This window comes from Cherax quadricarinatus, chromosome 61, assembly GCF_038502225.1.
Source record: "Cherax quadricarinatus isolate ZL_2023a chromosome 61, ASM3850222v1, whole genome shotgun sequence".
Lineage (NCBI taxonomy): Eukaryota > Metazoa > Arthropoda > Malacostraca > Decapoda > Parastacidae > Cherax > Cherax quadricarinatus.
Window position 1 is genome coordinate 1,386,597 of NC_091352.1, and position 24,648 is coordinate 1,411,244.

At 36.7% G+C, this 24,648-nt stretch overlaps 1 protein-coding gene across 6 annotated transcripts in view; it reads right to left on the reverse strand.

The window, feature by feature from the left end:
- Nucleotides 1-394: 394 nt before the first annotated feature.
- Nucleotides 395-24,648, reverse strand: part of LOC128699474 (beta-glucuronidase) — a 37,288-nt gene continuing 13,034 nt past the window's right edge. The window contains exons 10-14 of one of the 6 annotated variants that reach the window (XM_070098105.1): nt 24,295-24,438; nt 12,301-12,385; nt 10,144-10,320; nt 8,238-8,376; nt 395-2,731 (exon numbers count right to left, since the gene is read on the reverse strand). In XM_070098105.1, coding sequence (XP_069954206.1) covers nt 2,565-2,731; nt 8,238-8,376; nt 10,144-10,320; nt 12,301-12,385; nt 24,295-24,438 — 712 coding nt within the window. In that variant the 3' untranslated portion in view covers nt 395-2,564. Of the gene's footprint in view, nt 2,732-3,468; nt 7,455-8,237; nt 8,377-10,143; nt 10,321-12,300; nt 12,386-14,837; nt 14,923-18,598; nt 18,684-24,294; nt 24,439-24,648 lie in introns of those variants that run through there. The other 5 variants (XM_070098103.1, XM_070098104.1, XM_070098108.1 and 2 more) reach the window with 5 other exon arrangements.

Sequence of the window (24,648 nt, forward strand, 5' to 3'; positions counted from 1 at the left end):
CTGTGGCCAGCAGTAACAGCCTGGTTGATCAGGTCTTGATCCACTGTGAGGCCCAGTCATAGATCGGGCCAGGGGGCATTGACCCCTGAAACCCTCTCCAGGTATACCCCATACTTTAGTAAATGTGGTATACAGATAGTTGCAAACTCGCTAGTAATATTCCATTCAAGGTGTTGATCCGAAGTATTAGACTCATAAGGAAGGTTCCCGAGCTGAGGAATTGGATTTGTCCTCAGCTTTAGTCTCTCATTTCCCAGTTTCTGTACAGTCCCTAAGATTTATCACTTCCCTTAAATATAATAGTAATCAGTCATCAAAATATCTTCAGGGGTCATCTTTGTATTCCAGTTTCACTATTAAGGTTCTTATATAAGGTTAAAATAAACACCATAGATATTAGAAGTACCATTTTCTTTTATTTGTATATTAAAAATTTATATGGAAAATCAAAAGAGAATCTGAAAGTCCATGCAAACATACCACTGTATGTATAATATACAACTACATACTGAATAACAGTTTTAATCAGTATTTCACAACTTGAAATTGATTAAACAATAATGTAAAAACTCTGGGTTTGTATTTAAAATTTGTTCTTAGTGTTAAGTTATAAAAGATCAAACAATTCTTTAGCATAGTTTATAAATGCATGCTGGTTTACCAGGAAAACAACTCGAAAGGGCATCAGATCTTAATCTCAGCAAAAATCGCTTCTTGATCATTTCAAACTGATGGTGACAGGCAAATCAACACAGTGAAGCGTTTTAAAGGATTGCATAAAAGGGTTGGCAGTCAATTATTACAAGAGGTAAGAAAGGCTGGTTTGACAGGAATGTATTTGGCAACAGGTTTTTAAACATTTTGTTCCTGAAGTAGGTAAGCACCAGCTAGAGATCCTTAAACTTGATCCCCAGGATGTCAAGGTTCTTCTTAGCAACACATCTGTTCACCTAAGTGATACAAATTTCAGCAGTAGTGAGGGGTAAAATAAAGGCTATGTTTGTGTACCACTGTTAATATGTACCTGATCCTGATCAGAAGGTTATTCAGCCTGCAAGAACTTGTACCAGTCTAAATACTTAGATGAAGTATTGGTAGTGATTGAGGAGTAAAAGCTGGAAGATACCAGAGATCCAGATGTGTTGGAGAACAATCAAGAACATGCCGAGAGATACAGAACTGGACAATTGGACAAGAGAGAAGCACAGGCCTATTATCCACACTTCACATTTTAGGGAATTTGTCATATTGATACTTCTACCTTATCATACATAACTGAAGCTGGATCCCTTCTTTAAACCTGTTCCTCATTCTAAGTCACCTAAACCATTCAAAAGTCGGACTCTACCATCTACCTCTCCTCAACCATCCACATTTAACATATCTAGTTTCACTATTAGAACTTTATAACTCCGAGAATAAAAGATATGCTAAGTTAATGCCTGAGGTTAATGCACACTGGATCTCATCTATCCACCTCATAAGGTATAAAAAATTGCTGTACTGTACATCTATACAATAATTTGAACTCTTAATTGTTTTCAAGTAATCTACTGTAGTGCATTATAGTTCATTCTTAGTGTGTCTAGTATTGTTTAGATCTGAAGAGCTAAGTCCACTGCACGGGGAATTTGTTCGTTTGTGGTAGATGTCTGGTGGGTTCCCCATTTGATGGACCGAGTTGCTGCATCAGGCATTTGTTTGCTACCATCATGGAAAATAAATTTCATAATTTTAATGCAACAGATGCTCTTTCGCTCCACTAGTCTGTTATACCAAGGGTTCACTCTAAGTCAACCATGCAGACCTCTCTTCATAACTGTATAGAATATAATGACTGTTGTTCGTGACTAGATAGCAACTTGTGGCTATCCTAATACAGTGGACCCCCGGTTTACGATCAGCTCCCAATGCGACCAATTATGTAAGTGTATTTATGTAAGTGCATTTGTATGTGTATGTTTGGGGGTCTGAAATGGACTAATCTAATTCACAATATTCCTTATGGGAACAAATTCGGTCAGTACTGACACCTGAACATACTTCTGGAATGAAATAATATCATAAACCGGGGGTCCACTGTATTTACAAATGCCCTGAAGGATAATGCCTGTCTAACATTTTCTTAAAAATGAACTAGTAATTGTAAAAATGATGATGAACAAGGAAAGAGATGAGTAAAAATGTGAAGTGAGAGAAGTGTGTGTAGTGAACATTGTAACATGAAATGTTTTACTCAGTTTGATGCTGTAACTATTACAACATTTATAAACTATCCTTATGTAGACTATCTTCATCAGTTATAACAATAAATAATAATCACAACATTAACACAGCATTAAAACTAACATTGATCATAATTACTGCAGTTCATTTAGAAAAAATATAATTATCACGTATATACTCATTTTTTTACTTAATGAATCTGCAAGGATTCATCTTAAAAATCTTCATCTTCTCTTTTCTGACCTGAATCATGACATTAATTAATCAAAAAGAATAAAAATAATTAAAATATATACTAGATTCTGTTGTCATTCTTACATTAAACAAGAACAGTGACATTATAATTTATAGAAAAGCGAAAGCCTCCTTGCATCCCCAGGAATGGTAGCATTATTGAGCTTTTGTGCCAGTGACCAGTAATGATATCTCATCAAATGTCCTGCCATTTTTGGTTGTCGAGCTCGTGTGAAGAGACCCTTCATACAAGCACCAGGTCGGTTGTACTCTGTAAGGAGCGATGGATTGAGTTAACAGCCGAGTCAGTAATACAGTGGAACCTCAAATATCAAACTTTCTTCGGTCTAGAAGTCTGTTCGAGTGCCTTTACCGAATGAATTTATTCCCATCAGGAATAATGTAAATTAGATTAGTCCATTTCAGACCCTTAAAAATACACTTATAAAAGCACTTACAAAAATACACTTAAATAATTGGTTGTGTTGGGAGCAGTTCGATTTTTGAGGTTCCACTGTAATTGATTTCATATTATATTTAAGTAAATTGAAATCTGTCAAACACTTTTAAACAAAATTTCAGCACTGCAAAGTCCCAGTTGTCAATAAGATCAATGTAATTCTAATACGGTTGCTGTTAGCTCATCACAACTCCATGATAATGAAAAATTTGTTTAGCTTGAAAGTATACATAATCTCTTAAATATATTATCTAAAACTATTTAATCTCTGAGATCAAAAATATCTCCAGTAACCCATAAATAAGGAAGAGTAAACTTGCAATTTTTTCCAATTTTAAGGCACCTTAATTAATCACCATAGATTTTTTTATCTTATGAGCAATGAATGCTTTAAACAAGCAACAGGTTGCTCCAGGGCCGCAACATCACTGTGACAAACACTGAACAAATTAATCAAATCCTTCAGCCTCCCATTTAACATTCAGTTTATCATCTTACTGAAGTGGAAGCCGTGTTATGATGAAGGGTTTAATAAGAAAAAGGCAGTATGGTTTCTTTTGCTTTTATAATAGTAAAATAGGCAAAGTAAAAATTGTCTTACACCACGGCAACAATAATGGAAATATAAAAATATGTAGATAACGTAAAAATTCAAAGCGTCCATCATACCACATACAAAAAAAATAATTTAATTACAATTGTGCCAATATACCTTCATGAAGACACCTGCACCCAAAGTGTACGACTTTTAAGTAGCCATCAATAAAATAAGTGGAATAATTCACAAAAAAACTCACACTTATGAGAAGAAACCTGATGTGGTATCTCATGTGTCCTGAAGCAATGTAAAGTTGCAAATGAGCGAAAATGAGAACAGAGACAAAAAGCAGGACAGGAAGTGGGAAGGGGAAACAAAAAGGTAGTAGTTGTAGTTGGTTTAGAAAGACACGTAAGCAAACACTATAACATATTTATTAGAAAACGTTTCGGTCCTGAGACCTTGATCACTTCTAAGTGATCAAGGTCCCAGGACCAAAACGTTTTCTAATAAATATGTTATAGTGTTTGCTTACGTGTCTTTCTAAACCAACTTGTCGGTATTTATTACCAAGGTTTATACCAGTAGTTGTAGTGCTTTTAATAGTAGTAGTAATAAGAGAATTAGTAACATGGGTTATTATAGCAGCAGGGTTAGTACAGGTAAAGGTGCATCACATCTAAAATCAGTGAAAAGAAAATGACTGTGTTATTCCATTACTACAACCACTGTCAAACTTTCTTGTAACACTTTCTTCAGAGTACATACAATAAAAGCAATACTAAGGCAGTAAAGTCTATCTCGAAAAAAAAATCACTGCAATATTATATGGCACAGCAACTTGAAATGCCATGCCGGTTGGTTTCCTGCATTGGCCTCTCATCTACAGCACTCAAATATCCATCACTGAGTGGAATGATCACTTTGGTACAACACTGTAAACTACCATGAGTGACCAATGACAAGCACCCTATTACCAACAAGAGGGGCTGTGTAGCTGCCAATGGGTGGTAAATGAATTTCCAGCCCGGATTATTATGGGTAAATATCCAAGTTATGATATACCTGAGGTAGATTCAACATGTATCAACCCCATAAAAACTGGAGACATTCTAGAGAAAGAATCAGCAGCGAGGAGACGGTTGGAGGCAGTGGAGATGTCCTGTCTAAGGGCAATGTGTGGTGTAAATATTATGCAGAAAATTCGGAGTGTGGAAATTAGGAGAATGTGTGGAGTTAATAAAAGCATTAGTCAGAGGGCAGAAGAGGGGTTGTTGAGGTGGTTTGGTCATTTAGAGAGAATGGATCAAAGTAGAATGACATGGAAAGCATATAAATCTATAGGGGAAGGAAAGAGGGGTAGGGGTCGTCCTCGAAAGGGTTGGAAAGAGGGGGTAAAGGAGGTTTTGTGGGCGAGGGGCTTGGACTTCCAGCAAGCGTGCATGAGCGTGTTAGATAGGAGTGAATGGAGACGAATGATACTTGGGACCTGACGATCTGTTGGAGTGTGAGCAGGGTAATATTTAGTGAAGGGATTCAGGGAAACCGGTTATTTTCATATAGTCGGACTTGAGTCCTGGAAATGGGAAGTACAATGCCTGCACTTTAAAGGAGGGGTTTGGGATATTGGCAGTTTGGAGGGATATGTTGTGTATCTTTATACGTATATGCTTCTAAACTGTTGTATTCTGAGCACCTCTGCAAAAGCAGTGATAATGTGTGAGTGTGGTGAAAGTGTTGAATGATGATGAAAGTATTTTCTTTTTGGGGATTTTCTTTCTTTTTTGGGTCACCCTGCCTCGGTGGGAGACGACCGACTTGTTGTAAAAAAAAAAAAAAAAAAAAAAAAAAAACATAGATAGAAGGATGACTACAGCATTGCCACAACTTGTTTGACGTGTTAATTTGTGATTTAAAATTATCAACAAGGATCACTGTATTTTCTATTTTTTTTCAGTCTGGAAAAGTGGTGGTCAGTGGACATTGCATTTTTCTCATTAAAATGTTAATCTCTATTCAGTTGATTTACTTTAGGTCCAAGAACCTAACAACTGGTTAGTAATGTACAAAATGAGGGCTGGATAGGCACCTAAAGTCAGTACATGACAAGCCAGGCTGTGGTTCGTTATGTGTGGCCACCAGTAACAGCCGTGATCCACCATGACGCCTGGTCACAGACTGGGCCGTGGGGGCGTAGATCCCCAAAACCCTCTCCTGGTATACTCCAGGTATGTATGTAATATAATACAACTGCTCAATAGAAAATGCACTTAGCTTTTCAAAATACCATATATTAGGAAATAAGTCACTCTGTCTGACTTTTTTGGGTTATCCCAGGTTCTCTACACATATGCTGCTATGTATCATAATTCTCTGTAACTGTATTTGTGTATACCTGACTAAACTTACTTACTTACTAAATCAAATATTCTTCTAGACTAAAGATGCATTTCTCACATTTGTTTCACTGATGTCAATATTAACAAAAATCCTTAAGAAACAGAAGCAGCCATTAAAATGAAACTATGACCCAAAAATATAAAAGAATTTTATAACCTTAATTTTTACTGGACTATTTTTCCTTGGGAGAGCTGATATCTCTTGTTACTCTTATTTTAGAATGATGTGCCATTAACAGGCAAATACATTCTCCAGAGAATTTATATTACAGTTCTCCTCAAAAACATTAGACAGAATTATAGTATGTGTATGATTTATAGCCAAGTTTTAAATAAGATGGAAAAACAGAGCGAAAAAAAAAACTGTCGAGCTAAATAACATGGAAAAACAGAGCGAAAAAAAAACCTGTCGAGCTAAATAACATGGAAAAACAGAGCAAAAAAAAAAAATGTCGAGCTAAATAACATGGAAAAACAGAGCCTGATAGGCTAAATAAAATGGATAAACAGAGTCTATTGAACTAAAGGTCATATAAACTGATGAAAGTGTATTTTGCTGAGAGTTGATGAAATACAAATAGAATTTTGAGACTTGCTGCCTTACATTATGGTAATACAAAATATGTGTTGCTAAAATTACAGCAGGAAAATTAAGTATTTGCCATTCAGGAAAATATGTTGCTATGCAAATTTCTGAATGAAATGGCATATTGTTGGCAAATATGAAGACAGACAAGTTGGTGAACAAGTTTGTACTGGGACAACACTTTACTGTGTGTAGAGCTGTATCAAGTTGTGACTTGATACAGCTCTACACACAGTACAATGTTGCAATAAAAACTGGTTCAGCAACTTTGATCATATTTTGCTATAAACTTATCGTCTGTTGTCATGAACGTGTCTGTACTTGTAGATGAATGGTTCAGAGAACCCGACATGTTGATAAATTAGACACATGTGCAACTCTTGGGTATCTTTATTGAGGAAACGTTTCGCCACACAGTGGCTTCATCAGTCCATACGTATGGACTGATGAAGCCACTGTGTGGCGAAACGTTTCCTCAATAAAGATACCCAAGAGTTGCACATGTGTCTAATTTATCAACGTGTCTGTACTTGTTATTTAAGCACCATTATTTCTGCATTATCCTGTCAAGACTTTTTACACTAACTTTCAACTCAACGGGGAAACTAGAAATGGCTTTTGGTTACATTAAAGTTATTACAGTTAGGTTCATGACGTTACTCAGGGATTTTGAATACTAGTTTTAAAATGTAAAACATGGCGTAAACTGCAAACTTAATTTGCTATAGAGAAAAATGCACCTGTCAGATGCTAATATTTAAATTTAGGTCCTGCTAAGTTGTAAGAACTCAACCCTAATTTAAAACTTAACCCAGAAATGTGGAAAATAGATGGTCCAATGTTGTTAATAGCATATTTATATATTAAACATCCTAAATATATATTCTTTTTTATCTTCAGATGGGACATCGGCAAGTTTATTGTAACGATAACGGAGCAGGTGAGCTGCCAGTTTGGGTTGGCGATTACGAGTGAATATTCCCTTCTTGTTCCCCGCCACACGTGTGTTACCTATGGTGTCGAAAAACAGACCTTCAATAGCTTTTTGTAAAACAATATCACTCTACAGTTGCTTTAATGATCTGCTTATAGTACAAAAAAATTATCTTTAAAGACACATTTCTCCTTTTCATAACAAAAAAAGGCACAATACCGTGACTGGAACGATACATAAATAACCCACACATAAAAGAGAGAAGCTTACGACGACGTTTCGGTCCAAATTGGACCATTTACAAAGTGACTTTGTAAATGGTCCAAGTCGGACCGAAACATCGTCGTAAGCTTCACTCTTTATGTGCGGGTTATTTGTGTATTCTCCTTTTCATTCTTTATTAACATAAAAATCAAACAAAGATAATATTTTTAATTAAAATATCTATATACTGTGTGTATATATATTAGTTGACTATACATCTTGCTTCTGGTTTCAAAATATTATTCTTTAAATTTTAACCCGTAAATGGTCCAAGCAGATCTAAGTTCACTTGTGTAGTGCTACAAAAGTAGATCTACGTTTTTTTTACATATTTTCAAATGTAACATAAAAAAAAAGAAGATCAAAGTTTTTTTTACACATTTTCAAATGTAAAAAAACAAAAAGAAGATCTACTTTTTTTACATACTTTCAAATGTTGAAAAAACGTATATATACGTTTGGACCGTTTACGGGTTGAAGAAAAAACATTTCGTTTTTTTACACAGGTCACCAACCTTACACCAGAACATACATGTGCATCATGTATGTTGAGCTACTGCCACACCAGCAGTGACAGATATAGCTGTTTCACTTACCCTGTGGAGTAGCAAAGTCAGCGAAGTTCCAGATCATCTCCCCGAAGAAGAAGCCTTGGTTGCGAAGCTCATCAAAAGCTTCAAAGTTCTGAATCATCAGCTCAGCCTGATACTCTTCAGTCCATGTGAATTCTGGATCCTTAAGTGGGAAAAATAATCACTGTAAAATTCAATATACAGATCTGCTGTTGAAATGCCAGAGAAATCAAACATATTATATACTCATGGAAAGTATTAAATCTGTAAAGGTTAAACTGTGCCTGGGAAAGAGAAGTAAACAGGTTTGATCCAAGGAAGGGAATGAGAGGATTGCTTTAATTCCTCAGATTGAGCCTTTTTGTCAGCCTCACCAAGAAATCAAGCAATGATATGCATTGTTTAAGACAACAGTTTAGGATGACCAACTGAGAGTATAAATCAGGGGTAGAGGGAAGGGAGATTAGGGGTTGTCCTAGGAAAGGTTGGAGGGAGAGGATAAAGGAGGTTTTGAGTGCTAGGGGCTTAAGCATCCAGCAAGCTTGTGTGAGTACAGTGGACCCCCGGTTTACAATCAGCTCCCAATGCGACCAATTATGTAAGTGTATTTATGTAAGTGAGTTTGTATGTGTATGTTTGGGGGTCTGAAATGGACTGTCTAATTCACAATATTCCTTATGGGAACAAATTCGGTCAGTACTGACACCTGAACATACTTCTGGAATGAAATAATATCATAAACCAGGGGTCCACTTATATCAGATCAGAGTGAGTGGAGAAGAGTAGTTTTTATAGTTTGATTATCTGTTTGAATGTGAGCAATGTGAAGTAATTAATATTTATGAAGGGATTCAGGAAAACTAGTTGGCTGAATTAGTCCTGGAGGTGGGAAGTACAGTGTCTGCAACCTGAAGGAGGGGTGTAATCTTGCAGCTGAGGATCATATGAATTGTGAAGTCAGAGACTTTTGCAAGACAGCTATTAAATGAATTATGGTGAATGGGTTTCCATTGTTTTGGGTCACCCTACCTTAGTGGGGCTGTCTCCCACTGATGCAGTGACCCAAAATAAAGAAACACATCAATCATCACTCATTCAGTTGCTGTCTAGCCAGAAGCATGCTAATGTCACAGTTCAGATGACCCTCTGAACCTCAACATCCTCCTCCCTCCTTTAGACTACAGGCTCTGTACTTTCCACCTCTAGGGCTCAAGTTCAGCTAACCTATTTTCCTGAATACCTCCATAAATGTTATATACCTTGCTCGCACTCCAACAGTATGTCAAGCCATCATAACCACTTGCTTCCACTCAATCCAATCTAATGTGCTCACACAAGACTGCTGGATACTAAAGCCCCTCAAAAACCTCCTTTACCTTCCCTTCTCTTCAATCTTTCCTGGGATGACATTTACCCCTCTGCTCCAGGTTTTTATACCCATCTAATCATCATAATTTGCTCCCTCCTCTCTAACCATTCAAACCACCTCAACAATCCCCTCCTCAGTCCTCTGAATTAAATTTTTGGTGACCCCCAAACCTAACCTCCAAGCTTCACATTCTCTGCATAACTTAGTGCTGACACCACTCTGTAATACTATGCTCAAACATTTACAAAGACATACCAAATTAGTGATATGGAATTTTTCCTGATAACAGATATACACATCCTTGATAACATGAAAAATCCTGAAAGTGCTTGGAAGTTCACTATTTTTTCACAGTGGTTGTTTTGCATATTGTGATAATACCTGTTTACTGTAATCTTTTTGCATACTGAGTAAATAAATATAAAATTTAATAAAAGAGGTTAATAAAGTCAAAGAGAATAGTATGTGGCAGTAAAAATGGGAGAAGTTTGTGAAATACATCCTCAAGACTTCAATACACAGAAGATCAAAATAAGAGAATGTAAAAATGAGCTGACTAACCATATGAAAACCTGCAATGGAACCGGCTCCATACTCTGAGATCATGACTGGTTTATTATGGAGTTTGTGCCACTCTGTAAACTCTGTGATGGTCTGTGGCTTGATGACTTCCAAGTGGCCAGTGTCGCTGTACCATGAGTAGTAGCGGTTCACCAGGATCACATCAAGACTGCTTGCCTGAACAGTCAAATAATATTAACAGCTGCTCAGTGAGGAAATTAGGGTTATAAGTAAAATGAAATAAAGTACGTAGGTAAAATTATAGTGCCCTTTGAAAATGTTAACTCAGAGAATACAAATTACAAAAAGTCACTTTAAATTGAATCATTAATGTAAACTTAATATTAAAACAAGAAAGCCCTTGTATAAATAGGCTTGTACTAACAGATCAGAATGAAATGATGAAAAGGGTTGATATAAACAACTATACTGGAAATACATAGGAAATGAGTGATTGGTAATGTGTTTTATTTTCTTTGGAAAACTCTGCCTTGGTGGGAAATAATGAGAGAGAGACTGCCAGAAATGATCTTTGTCCAATGATAATTTAACAAATGATGCAGTGTTCTTAACATCAAACTTGACCTGCACATTCCAAATACAGTGGACCCCCGCTTAACGATCACCTCCCAATGCGACCAATTATGTAAGTGTATTATGTAAGCGCGTTTGTACGTGTATGTTTGGGGGTCTGAAATGGACTAATCTTCTTCACAATATTCCTTATGGGAACAAATTCGGTCAGTACTGGCACCTGAACATACTTCTGGAATGAAAAAATATCGTTAACCGGGGGTCCACTGTATACTGTACTGGTTTAAAACCAGTCCTGGACTTGCAAGTGAATCTTAGCTAATGAAGATAAAGTGAATAATTTAATATAACACTTTCTTACAAAAGCTAAAAAGAAAATGTAATATTGATCATTTAGTGTGAAAAAATTATATATGCAGATAGTCAAGACATTGTTTTCTAAGTTTACAAACATTATAAGATATAAAACTACTGTAAGAAATTCATATTTATTGGAATAATGCTAATAAATAAATCTTTAAGACTGGAAAGTGAAGTACCATTGATGGAACATAAATTTCTACAAAGGAGGATCTTAGGAGTAGTAATGTGGTTGGTGGGAGGCTGGAGACTTGTCTTCCAGTTGTATTATTATTAATATTATTATTACAGTGGTAAACCATACCACGGGCGGGATTGAACCCCCGGTCAGAGAGTCTCAAAACTCCAGACCGCGGGTTCAATCCTGCCCATGGTATGGTTTGTTTGCAATTGTGTCATTACGATTTCGTGAGTCATTACAGTGGTACCTTGGGATACGAACAGCTCAAAACTCGAACAATTATGTAAGTGTATTTATGTAAGTGCTTTTGTAAGTGTATTTTTGGGGGTCTGAAACAGATTAATCTAATTTACATTGTTCCTTATGGGAATAAATTTGTTCGGTATCAGCATTCGAACAGCCTTCTAAAATGAATTAAGTTCCTATCCCGAGGTACCGCTGTATGTACTATTATTATTATTATTATTATTTTTATTTGGGAGGGGCTTTGGGAGGCTGGCTGATGGAGATTAATTGGAGTTTTAAAGCATTTCCCAGTCCCTCCTTGGTGCTACAACTTTGCAGTATGATGAAAACATATTTAATGAATTATACACATTAAGTTAATATACAGTGGACCCCCGGTTTACGATATTTTTTCATTCCAGAAGTATGTTCAGGTGCCAGTACTGACCGAATTTGTTCCCATAAGGAATATTGTGAATTAGATTAGTCCATTTCAGACCCCCAAACATAAACGTACAAATGCACTTACATAAAACACTTACATAATTGGTCGCGTTGGGAGGTGATCGTAAAGCGGGGGTCCACTGTACTACATAGTAATCTAAGCAACATTACATATATTTAAGTACTTTACACCTTTAAAATTAAGGTAAGTATAATGTGCACACAAAGAACATTTTCAAACATTCAGAATAATATATTTCAGAAGAAACATAAATCACATCATAAAAATACATTTATACATACATGCATTAAATGTTAAAAAATTAAAGCGGGGGAAAATGCTGACATGGCATGCATGATGCAGTTACTACATGCAAGTCAAACCACCACAGACAAACATTTAATACACATACAGCATGTTCTTTGTCCTTTGGTCGATTAAGTGCACATGTTACAGGTCGAGAGGAATCTTCAGCTTTGGTAGCAGATACCACTTTACTGAGGAACAAGAGAACTGCAGTAAATACAAGATAAGAAGGACGTAAGAGAGGGGCAAAACTACCACGAGACCATGTACAGATCTTATTTATCTCAACAAGTAAAAAACTGAACAAATTCGACTCCTTGTTCACCCTCTGTCTTTGCTAATGTAAAGCACAACATAAAAATATCTATGACTTAATAAAGAATATCAGAGCAGAAGCATAACAAAATGTCCTCTTCTTCCCTCCTCCTATCACTTCTCTGTCAGTCTTATGCTCTGTGATAGTGTTTCTCATTTTCTTGTAAATTTTGACCAAAATATTTTTCTCAAGCACTAAGTGCTGATTTATAAAATGAGAATGGAATGTTTTCAGTACAACAGTAAATAAATATGCTGTTTCAACAGTCTTTGTGCAGCAAAACACAAGTTAGTGATGTGTGAACAGTGTTGACACAAGCTAGTGCTGTTTTAGATAGTCTTTAATAAGCAAGTGCTGCCTAAACAGTCACTGTACAACCTCATACAAGTTTGTGTTGTTCAGTCACTATACAAGGCAGAAGCTCTAATAAACTAAGTCCACTGACAAGTTGTTTTTAATAACCTACAGCAAAGTCAAGAAGATTTTGATTTAGTACACATGTGACTGGTCGAGACAGGTCGGCTATGTGGGTGGCATTTACAACTGACCTGCAGATCAATTATAGATTATTATTATTATTATTATTATTAATAGTAGTACTAACAGTATTAATAGTAATAGTATTATTATAAATATTATTATACTACTGGATTCATGGAAAGCACTAAATCCATGTGAGTTGAGGGAGGTGAATCTGGAAAGTGAACCTGTGTGGGTTATTAAGTGCTGCTTGGAAGGGTGAGGCTGTCAGTTGAGTGAAAAAAGTAAAATCTTTCTTTCTTTCAACACACCGGCCTTATCCCACCAAGGTAGGGCGGCCCAAAAGGAAAAATGAAAGTTTCTCCTTTTACATTTAGTAGTATATACAGGAGAAAGGGTTACTAGCCCCTTGCTCCCGGCATTTTAGTTGCCTGTTACGACACGCATGGCTTACGGAGGGAGAATTCTGTTCCACTTCCCCATGGAGAAAAAGGTAGAAGTGGTTAGATAAAAGTGGTGAGGATGAGCAAAAGGATCACTGGAGATAGTCCAAGTAGACAAAATAAAACATTTTCAATAAAAATACCATATAAACTGAGTCTCCATTAAAGGGCAGAGAGACTGATCATATATGGCCATTAAAGGAAAGCTCTAAAATAAAATCTGTGCTTATGAAATAGTATAAAATACTGACAAGTTAATAAGTAAGACACATGTACAACAGTTAAGTATCTTTATTCGAAACATTTCACCTACACAGTAGGCTTCTTCAGTCAAGTACAGAAGCAGTAGAGATGTGAAGATGATGTAATCAGTCCATCAGCCTTGAAGACATGGTTTTGAGGTGGTCAATCCCTAAGCCTGGAGAAGAGTTTTATTTCATAATCTGGAACAGTGTGAAGTTTAAGCAGCAGTACGGAGACTTATATACTGTCTGAAGGTGAGATACAGTTCACTAGAAGAAAGAAGGTAATAACTGAGAGGGAACGTCCCTCTCAAATCTGTCCCCTCTCACTTGAAAAGTTTTCAAAGGTGTTTACTGTACCATGACACCATTGTGTTGCCGTGTCTGACACTGAATATGAAAATGGTATAAAATACCAACAAGTTGATAAGTAAGACACCTTCCAAGAGTATATAAGTCTCTGTACTGCTGCTTAAGCTTCACACTGTTCCAGACTATGAAGCAAAACTCTTCTCTAGGTTGAGGGACTGACTGCCTCAAAACTACACTCTCAAGGGTGATGGACTGATTACATCATCTTCACATCTCTACTGCTTCCGCTAAGCTCTCCTGTACTCGACTGAACAAGCCTACTGTGTAGATGAAAAGTTTTGAATAAAGATACGTACCTAACTGTTGCATATGTGTCCTACATATCAACCTGTATAAGAGCCAATTTAACAAGACTACATCTATAAAGGCTCAAAAAGGAAGAGCTAATTTTGGAAGAAGACAATCCCCTGAACCATTCAATCCAGGATGGCTTAAAAAGCCATCTAGCTTCTATTTCCAATTCATTGTACAGTCCATATTTTATCTCGTGACTGGACGAGCAGCTGATAATCTTCGTGGAAATTCGAAGCAGCCATTGCAAGAGATTACCAACAACAGGAAAAAACCACAACACCAGACACTTCACAAATCTGTAACTTAATTCACTTACTTCCTCTATTGTCTCATTCCCCTGGAGCTTATCTTTAAGTAATATGCAACAGAAAGGTTTCTACTATGTCTTATGTAAATAATCACACACAGTCACAGAAAAAATCATTTTAGGCAGACATTTCAATAAAATATTATATAAGAACAAGCACAAATATATACAATAATTCAGCATACATACAGCATGTTCCGAACTTTTGTCATAAGACAGCACACAAGTGACTGGGCGAGATGGATCATCAGCTTTGGTTGCATTTACCACATTGCTGTAAAAAAAGGTCACTCTGCAGAAGTCAAACTCAATGCCACACTACTACAGTACTGCTTCAGTGAAATGTACAAATGCATCCTTGAAATGTAGTTGCCTTTTCTTTATAAACTGCAGCAAGAAGCAAATATTTTCTTACCATAAGTATATTTTGGCATTATGTACTAAATGTAAAAAGAAGATAAACTTTATAGATAATAGATAAACTTTATAGATTTCTTCTTTTTTGGGTCACCCTGCCTCAGTGGGGGAGCCCAATGTGTTGAAAAAAAAAAGTGTATTTTGTATGCTTCACTGTAAGAGTATACCTGTAGCACTTTTAATCAAGAGCCAAAGTCCTACAGACCTTAATTTCACACTGTTATTATGTACTACTCAATCTCCACATGTGAAGTCTTTCCCGTTCAACCTAGCAACATTTAAATTAGTTATAGCTAACAGATTTCAAATTTTATGCCACTAATATTTGTAACACAGCATTCATGAAATACAGTGGACCCCCGGTTAACGATATTTTTTCACTCCATAAGTATGTTCAGGTGCCAGTACTGACCGAATTTATTCCCATAAGGAATATTGTGAAGTAGATTAGTCCATTTCAGACCCCCAAACATACACGTACAAACGCACTTACATAAATACACTTACATAATTGGTCGCATTCGGAGGTGATCGTTATGCGGGGGTCCACTGTACATGGGAATCCTTGGTAAATATTGTACAATGAACAAACAATGTGAGAGACTATGTAATTATTTTGCTTTATTATTCTGGAGCATGGAATAAAATTCACCCATCGAGTATTAATTTATCACTCTGGTTCAGGGAATAAACTTCACCCATGGAGTATGAATGAGCACAAAGGATCAAAAACATATTTATTTTTTTTTTTTTAACAAGTCGGCCGCCTCCCACTGAGGCAGGGCGACCCAAAAAGAAAGAAAATTCCCAAAAAGAAAATACTTTCATCATCATTCAACACTTTCACCTCACTCATACATAATCACTGTCTTTGCAGAGGTGCTCAGATACGACAGTTTAGAAGTCCCTCCAAACTATCAATATCCCAGACCCTTCCTTTAAAGTGCAGGCATTGTACTTCCCATTTCCAGGACTCAAGTCCGGCTAAATCTATAATAACCAGTTTCCCTGAATCCCTTCATTAAATATTACCCTGTTCACACTCCAACAGCTCGTCAAGTCCCAAAAACCATTCGTCTCCATATACTCCTATCTAACACGCTCATACACCTTTGCATTAAATTAATGTTAACCTTTGAGGGTTTCGGCCGTACTAGTACGGCTTACGACCCAGGGTTTTTGACGTACTAGTACGCCTAAATTCTAGCGCCCTCAAATCTAGTGGGAGAAAGCTGGTAGGCCTACATATGAAAGAATGGGTCTATGTGGTCAGTGTGCACAGTATAAAAAAAATCCTGCCGCACACAGTGCATAATGAGAAAAAAAAACTGACTGCTTTTTTGGAATAAAACAGCAACTTTGCATTGTATTTTCGTATGGCATTTATTGTTGTATTCTAGTTTTCTTGGTCTCATTTTATAGAATGGAAGACATATTATAGAAATTGAGATGATTTTGACTGGTTTTACAATGAAAAGTACCTTGAAATTGAGCTCAAACTAGCAGAAATGTTCAATTTTTACCAAAGTTCAAAAGTAAACAAATCATGCCAAGCGTCCAATACACGTCAACTGGTGAGTCTAATATTCTTTTGCAAGTGCGCCAATATTATTTATACCATTTTTTACACTAATGCAGTAGTCTGCATAACAGTAAATCTTCTATTTTTTGTGAGAATAAAAATTCAAAGTGGAAAGCAAAAGAATGTAAGAGGGGCTTTGAGACGTGACTAATGAACAGAGGAAATGTCATTTTAGTGCCAGGAATGTCTTTCTTGTTTATTCTGAACCCTATTCGGAAATTGGCATCTTTTGAAATTTGTGTGAAATTGGCAAAATTGCTAAATTCTGACCACTGTACTGGATAGTTGAAATTGGTAAATGGGTGGTTTCTTGCACTCATTCGATAGAAAAAAATGGAGTTCTAGCGAAATATTTATGTCTTTTGTCGACTGGTACAGTGGAATTGGCCGAAAATGGGGCTCAAATTGGGCAAAATTGCAGATGCGTAAACATCGCCGAGACCGCTAACTTCACGAGAGCATAATTCCACAAGTTTTCCATCAAATTTCATAATTTTGGTGTCATTATGATCGGGAAAAGATTCTCTATCTTTTCCTAAGAAAAAATTAGTTTTCTTTTTTTTTAAATTTGGCCGACCCTGAGAACGAGTCTCGGAGAGGGCCTGTCGACCCTCAAAGGGTTAAAGGACTAGATGACTGTCCTCTAAGTGCCTTATCTAAAATGCAAGAAAATGGAGTTAGAGCAGCAAATTAGTTTTCATATTCAGAGTGAAGGCCACAGAGCCCTGGTAATGTTAACTATGGAAAATAAAGAGCTTTATCTTATGCTGTGGCAAAAGTCTTGTTAATGCTTTATGTCTGTTAAATACTACACTACGAAATTTGAATAAAAAATTATATAGCACACAGAAATAGCTTGAAATTCAGGTCCTTCCAAATTCCGAAACTTTAATCATCCATTGAAGGGTCTCCTGCAACACTAATTTTGGAGCACAACCCCTATACTGAGAACCAACATGTTTACAGGATTTCCCTGCCTAAATCTCTTATATTATTAATGTCAATATTAATGAGATTAGAGCAATATTTAAAGAGAGATGAACTCTGAAACAGAATGAGCCCAAACATGAAAAAATGTATTACATCCATGGACTCTGGATTTGCAGGAACATCAAGGAACCTAACCCCTACAAATTTAAAGGCAGAGTATTACTGTTTATAAGATTTGAACACCACTTTAAAAACAGACAGAACAATCTTAATAGCATACATATCTTCATACATAAAGCACCATCAACTAGAATTGCTCAAAAGGTCAGGCACAGTAATAGTAAATAGCTGCAATGGCAAGAAAATGTATGCAGTATTTGTGACTTTGAAAACCTCATACTAAGTAACTACTACCGTCTATTATACTGCCCACCCCATCATGCTGCTCATCAAATACTATACACGTACAATGTTATCCAGCATTAATTTTGTATATATCCTCAATTTCAATGTAAATATCTGAAGTGACAAGATTGTTTATTATACAGATTTATAAATAATATCAGGAGTTATATAAATACCGCCCTCTGACATTTACCTGTAAAGTAAATGTAGTGATTTTGCCCTTTATTTCTTCCAGTTCCTACAGAACAGCTTTGTCCCCACTGGGAAAATACTGGTACAATGTACAGCCAATGTTGTACAATAAATTCCTTACACTGATATAGTGTATTATCTTATTCTTTTTCCTCCCAGAATAACATCAAACAAGGTACGAGCACCGTTAAAACCATAAAAAAATTAAGAAACGTGTCAGCGTTAACAAATATGAAGCACACAAACCCTCCACCAATCAAAAATTTTTGGCAAGGCACAGTGACAGCCTTATTAAAACATGAATGAATAATTGTAACAATTGTCAATTAACACTGTCAATTAGCATGAAGCGCATAATAATCCACCACCAACCAAAATAAAAATGATCACTCCCCCTTTACAGTGAGCTTAACACTGTACATACAGCCTGGTCGGTGCTCTTGTCAGCATTAACAACACAGGTTACTGGACGTGTCTGGTCAAACTCCTTGGTGGAATTAACCACATTACTGCAAATATTTGTTAAGATTTAGTGGTATACACTCCTTACAACTAGCTTAGTTCATGAGGATCACAAGAAATCTTTTCTCATCTGGGAACTGGAAAACTATTGATAAACTATAGTAATGCATCAATCTCTTATCTAATGATGGAGAATACCATCTTCATACAGTACAGTTGACCCTTGAACAATGTGGGGGTTAGAGACACTGAGTTCCCATGCAGTTGAAAATCTGCTTATAATTTTTGACTCCTCAAAAACTTAACTACTAATAGTGTACTGTTGACCAAAAGCCTTACCAATAATATAAACAGTCGATTAACATATATTCTGTATGTTATATGTATTATATACTGTTGATAAATTAGACACATGTGCAACTCTTGGGTATCTTTATTGAGGAAACGTTTCGCCACACAGTGGCTTCATCAGTCCATACGTAGGAGAAACTTGAAGAACAGGAGGAGAATGAGGTAATCAGTCCCTCAACCTTGAGTCGATGTGTTCAGTCCATCATTCTCCTCCTGTTCTTCAAGTTTCTCCTACGTATGGACTGATGAAGCCACTGTGTGGCGAAACGTTTCCTCAATAAAGATACCCAAGAGTTGCACATGTGTCTAATTTATCAACATGTCGGTTCTCTGAACCATTCATCTACAAATTATATACTGCATTCTTACAATAAATTAAGCTAGAGAAAAGAAAATGTAACTAAGAAAATCATGAGGAAGAGAAAATACATTTACAGTACTGTACTGTATTTAATGATACCATAAGTTTACATCCTTTGTCTGACAGCCTGGTTGATCAGGCTCTGATCCACCAGGAGGCTTGGTCACAGACCGGGCCGCGGGGGCGTTGACCCCCGGAACTCTCTCCAGGTAAACTCCAGGTAAGACATTATACATATTACTAACACTAGACATCAAAAATGAAAAAAATAATGTAAAAAAGAAATTCATATTTATTTATGATTTAATATTGCATCTTTACATATGCTTACATTCTCTCGACTGTGAATGGAAAAATATATTAGTACATGTACAATCTGTACCAAATGTAAGTATATTAGTATTTACTGGCACCTGAACATACTACTGGAATGAAAAAAGTTCGTTAACCGGGGGTCGACTGTATTAATATTATTATTATTATTCTTTCTTTCAACACACCGGCCGTATCCCACCAAGGCAGGGTGGCCCAAAAGGAAAAACAAAAGCTTCTCCTTTTACATTTAGTAATATATACAGGAGAAGGGGTTACTAGCCCCTTGCTCCCGGCATTTTAGTCGCCTCTTACAACACGCATGGCTTACGGAGGAAGAATTCTGTTCCACTTCCCCATGGAGAGAACAGGAAATAAACAAGAACAAGAACTAGTAAGAAAATAGAAGAAAACCCAGAGGGGTGTGTACATATATATATGCTTGTACATGTATGTGTAGTGTGACCTAAGTGTAAGAAGAAGTAGCAAGACGTACCTGAAATCTTGCATGTTTACAAGACAAAAAAAGGACACCAGCAATCCTACCATCATGTAAAAGAATTACAGGCTTTCGTTTTACACTCACTTGCAGGACAGTAGTAATTATTATTATTATTATTATTATTATTATTATTATTATTATTATATTATATAATTATTATATTATTGGCCTTTGTGGATTTAGTGCTTAGTTATGATAATAAATTATTATATTATTATATTACAGCATCTTTACATTTGTTTACATCTCTCGCCTGTGAGTGGAACATGTACGATCTGTAATTGTTTGTCTAAGTTTTGATAAATTTTAACTTTTAATAACAGATTTGTGTACATCTTATTGTAGTAAATGATAAAATAGACTAGTATCTACATACACTTTATGTATTCATGACATACCTAACGTTTTCTGTCCAAAAAATTTTCCAGTACATTTATTGAAAAAAACTAGCATACAAGTGGACCAGTGCAGTTCAAACCCGTGTTGTTCGAGGGTTAACTGTATTTCTTATGTTAAAGTTTACAGGAAGATCAAAAGATCTTTGTAATTATTTTCTCTGTGAATATTTAAGATTCATGGTAATAAATAATTTACCTATTAAATGTAAGAAATTCAGTAAAAGAATGAATATTCACATCCTAAAGAACAGTGTTTCTTTTATATTCACAGGTAATGAATTCCAGATTTTAGGGCCTTTTATGTGCATTGAGTTTTTGCATAGCGTGAGATGGACTCGAGGAACATCAAAGGGTGATCTGTGCCTTGAGTTATGGTCGTGTGTTCTGTTGAGGTTGGTAAGATGTTTGAGGGGAGGGTTTATATCAGAAGAGGAGAATGTATGAGAGTATAGTTTTACCAATGCTCTTATATGGGTGTGAAGCATGGGTGATGAATGTTGCAGCAAGGAGAAGGCTGGAGGCAGTGGAGATGTCATGTCTGAGGGCAATGTGTGGTGTGAATATAATGCAGAGAATTTGTAGTTTGGAAGTTAGGAGGAGGTGCAGGATTACCAAAACTGTTGTCCAGAGGGCTGAGGAAGGGTTGTTGAGGTGGTTCGGACATGTAGAGAGAATGGAGCGAAACAGAATGACTTCAAGAGTGTATCAGTCTGTAGTGGAAGGAAGGCGGGGTAGGGGTCGGCCTAGGAAAGGTTGGAGGGAGGGGGTAAAGGAGGTTTTGTGTGCGAGGGGCTTGGACTTCCAGCAGGCATGCGTGAGCGTGTTTGATAGGAGTGAATGGAGACAAATGGTTTTTAATACTTGACATGCTGTTGGAGTGTGAGCAAAGTAACATTTATGAAGGGATTCAGGGAAACCGGCAGGCCGGACTTGAGTCCTGGAGATGGGAAGTACAGTGCCTGCACTCTGAAGGAAGGGTGTTAATGTTGCAGTTTAAAAACTAGTGTAAAGCACCCTTCTGGCAAGACAGTGATGGAGTGAATGATGGTGAAAGTTTTTCTTTTTCGGGCCACCCTGCCTTGGTGGGAATCGGCCAGTGTGTTAATAAAAAAAAATAAGTGTTCTATGAATGTAGTAGGTGCAGTAATAAGTACGGATGTTTTGAATGGTGAGTAGGTTTAGAGTTTTGAATATTGGTGGAGTGTGCTGCCTGTAGTGGGAATTTGTTATCATTCTGACTGCAGCCTTTTGTTGGGTAATTAATGGTCTGAGATGGTTTATTGCTGTTGAGCCCCATGCACAAATTCCATAGGTGAGATAGAGGTAAATAAGTGAGTGATATAGGGCCAGGAGGGCTGACTGTGGAACATAGTACCGTATCTTCGATAGTATGCCTACGGTCTTGGAAATTTTTTTGGAAATTTGTTGTATATGTGTTTGAAATTTGAGTCTATTATCAAGGTGGATTCCTAAGAATTTTCCCTCTGAGTTTTGTGATAGGTGATCCGTTTATCTTTACGTTAAGAGGGACGTCTGTAGCTCTGTTACCAAATTGAATGAAGTAGGTTTTGTCAATGTTTAGAGTAAGTTTGTTAGTACTCATCCAGGTAGATATTTTCTGTAATTCGGTATTTACAGTATTGGCTACCGTGACTGGGCTCGGGTGAGAGAAGACGTATGTAGTGTCATCTGCAAATAGTGTGGGTTTGAGTAGTTGCGGTGCATTTGGTAGGTCATTTATGTATATGAGAAAGAGAAGAGGGCCTAGGACACTTCCCTGTGGGACACCAACTGTAATTGGCTGTGCTGAAGAGTTTGCCCCGTTTGTGTACACATATTGGCTTCTGTTACTGAGGTAAGACTTTAAGTAGTTGAGGGAGTGCCCTCTTATACCGTAGTGCAACAATTTTATATGGAGCAAGTCATGGTCAACTGTATCAAAAGCTTTACATAAGTCTATGAAGATCCCCAGTGGGACTTCTTTTTTCTCTATTGCAGTGTATATGTGTTCTAGCATGTGTATAATAGCATCATTAGTATTTTTATTAGGCCTGAACCCAAATTGACAGGGGTTGAGTATGTTGTGGGAGATGAGGTAGGAATAGATTCGCTTATGAATTAATTTTTCGAAGATTTTAGAGAGAGGGTGTATGAATATTTTCATATAGTCGGACTTGAGTCCTGGAAATGGGAAGTACAATGCCTGCACTTTAAAGGAGGGGTTTGGGATATTGGCAGTTTGGAGGGATATGTTGTGTATCTTTATACGTATATGCTTCTAAACTGTTGTTTCTGAGCACCTCTGCAAAAGCAGTGATAATGTGTGAGTGTGGTGAAAGTGTTGAATGATGATGAAAGTATTTTCTTCTTGGGGATTTTCTTTCTTTTTTGGGTCACCCTGCCTCGGTGGGAGACGACCGACTTGTTGAAAAAAACAAAAAAAAAAATGTTGGATATTGGCCTATAGTTATTCAAGTCTGTTTGGTCTCCTCCTTTATGGATCGGGGTGACCCTTGCTATTTTGAGAACTGTAGGGAAGGTAGAAGATTCTATGGATTTGTTAAAGAGTGTTGCAATGATTGGTGATAGTACTTGTGGTGTTTTTTTGTATATAAAGGGTGGTAAGGTATTTAAATCTCCTGTCTTGTTTTTTAGTGTGTTGATTATAAGGGAGACTTCAGTAGGGTTAGTCGGAGTTAGGAACAGTGTGTTCGGGTAGTTGCCAGTGAGGTAGTCATTGGGTGGGGTATCTGAGCTTGGGATTTTATTGCCAAGGTTTTTTCCTATAGTGGAGAAGAAATTATTGAGTCTGTTCGCTGTTTCAGTTGGTGGGAGTTGGGGTTCATCTGGTTTTGTTAATTCAATTTCGCTATTTTGTGATATCTTAGCTGTCATCTAATTAGTTTTTTGGGGGCAGTGCTTGTTATAAAGGTATTGGGTCTTTTTTAGAAAATTATTAATACATTCGTCAATATCTGTATAGATTTCTAGCTCAGTGTGCCAGTCAATGTTTGTCGCTGCTGCTGTGAAGTTATTAATGGCTGCCTCATTGTGAAGTCTGAAAGTGACTTTAGTAGCGTCTTGGGGTAATTTGCCAAGGTTTGTGATGAGGAAGGTACGGTAGTGATCTGTGGTATTATCTGTGAATATGCCTAATTTTAATGGGGATATGGTGTTGGTCCAGATGTGGTCTAGTAGGGAAACACTAGTCTCTGTAACTCTTGTAGAGAACCAAGGATAATGCAAAAAAGTCAGACAAAGTGACTTATTTCTGCTGGGGCTAAATCGCCAATGCGTAAATATCACAGAGAAAGCTTAATTCTGTAAGTTTTCCATCAAATTTTGTACTTTAGGTTTCATTACTTTTGGAAAAAGATTCTCTACCATTTCATAAGAAAAAATAATTTTTGGGGGGTGGGAAAATTCCTCAACCATGAGAGCAATTTTCAGATCAGGGGATCCAATGCTAAAGGGGTTAAGGCCCCTCCTCCCCTTCCTTTCCAAAAAGGGATTAGAAAAAACAAATGTGTGTATAAGGGAAGAAAAACCATTTGTTTTACTTGTCCCAATTTTATACCAATAGTACTAATGATGAATCTACCATCATTCAATGTAAAAAAAAAAAAGCAAAAATGTCATTAAAAAATATATCTCTTTCTTTAAGAAACCCTGCAGTTCTGCCTACTACACATAAGAAATTAGAAAATTTAGTTATAATAAAAGAATTTGCCAACCTGAAATAGTCCTTGGCAGCTTCTTGGTTTGACTGCGGCTCATTACCGACACTCCACATGATGACACTGGGTCGATTCTTGTCTCGACGTACTAGCTCTTGCATCACAGATATGTGTTTATTCATTAATGGCTCATCAAAACCACTGAGTAGAAAAATTATTACTGTGTCAACAGAATGAATAGCAAGAATGATATCAAATCCTTCTTAATTACGAATTATTAAGACCAACTAACAGAATATTTTAACGAACTGGGACTTACATTTTATCTCTTTAGTGAATGTGCATTAATTTTGTTTACCTACTAATATTCACTATTGAGAAGCATGGAAATTATCACACTTATGGACAAAC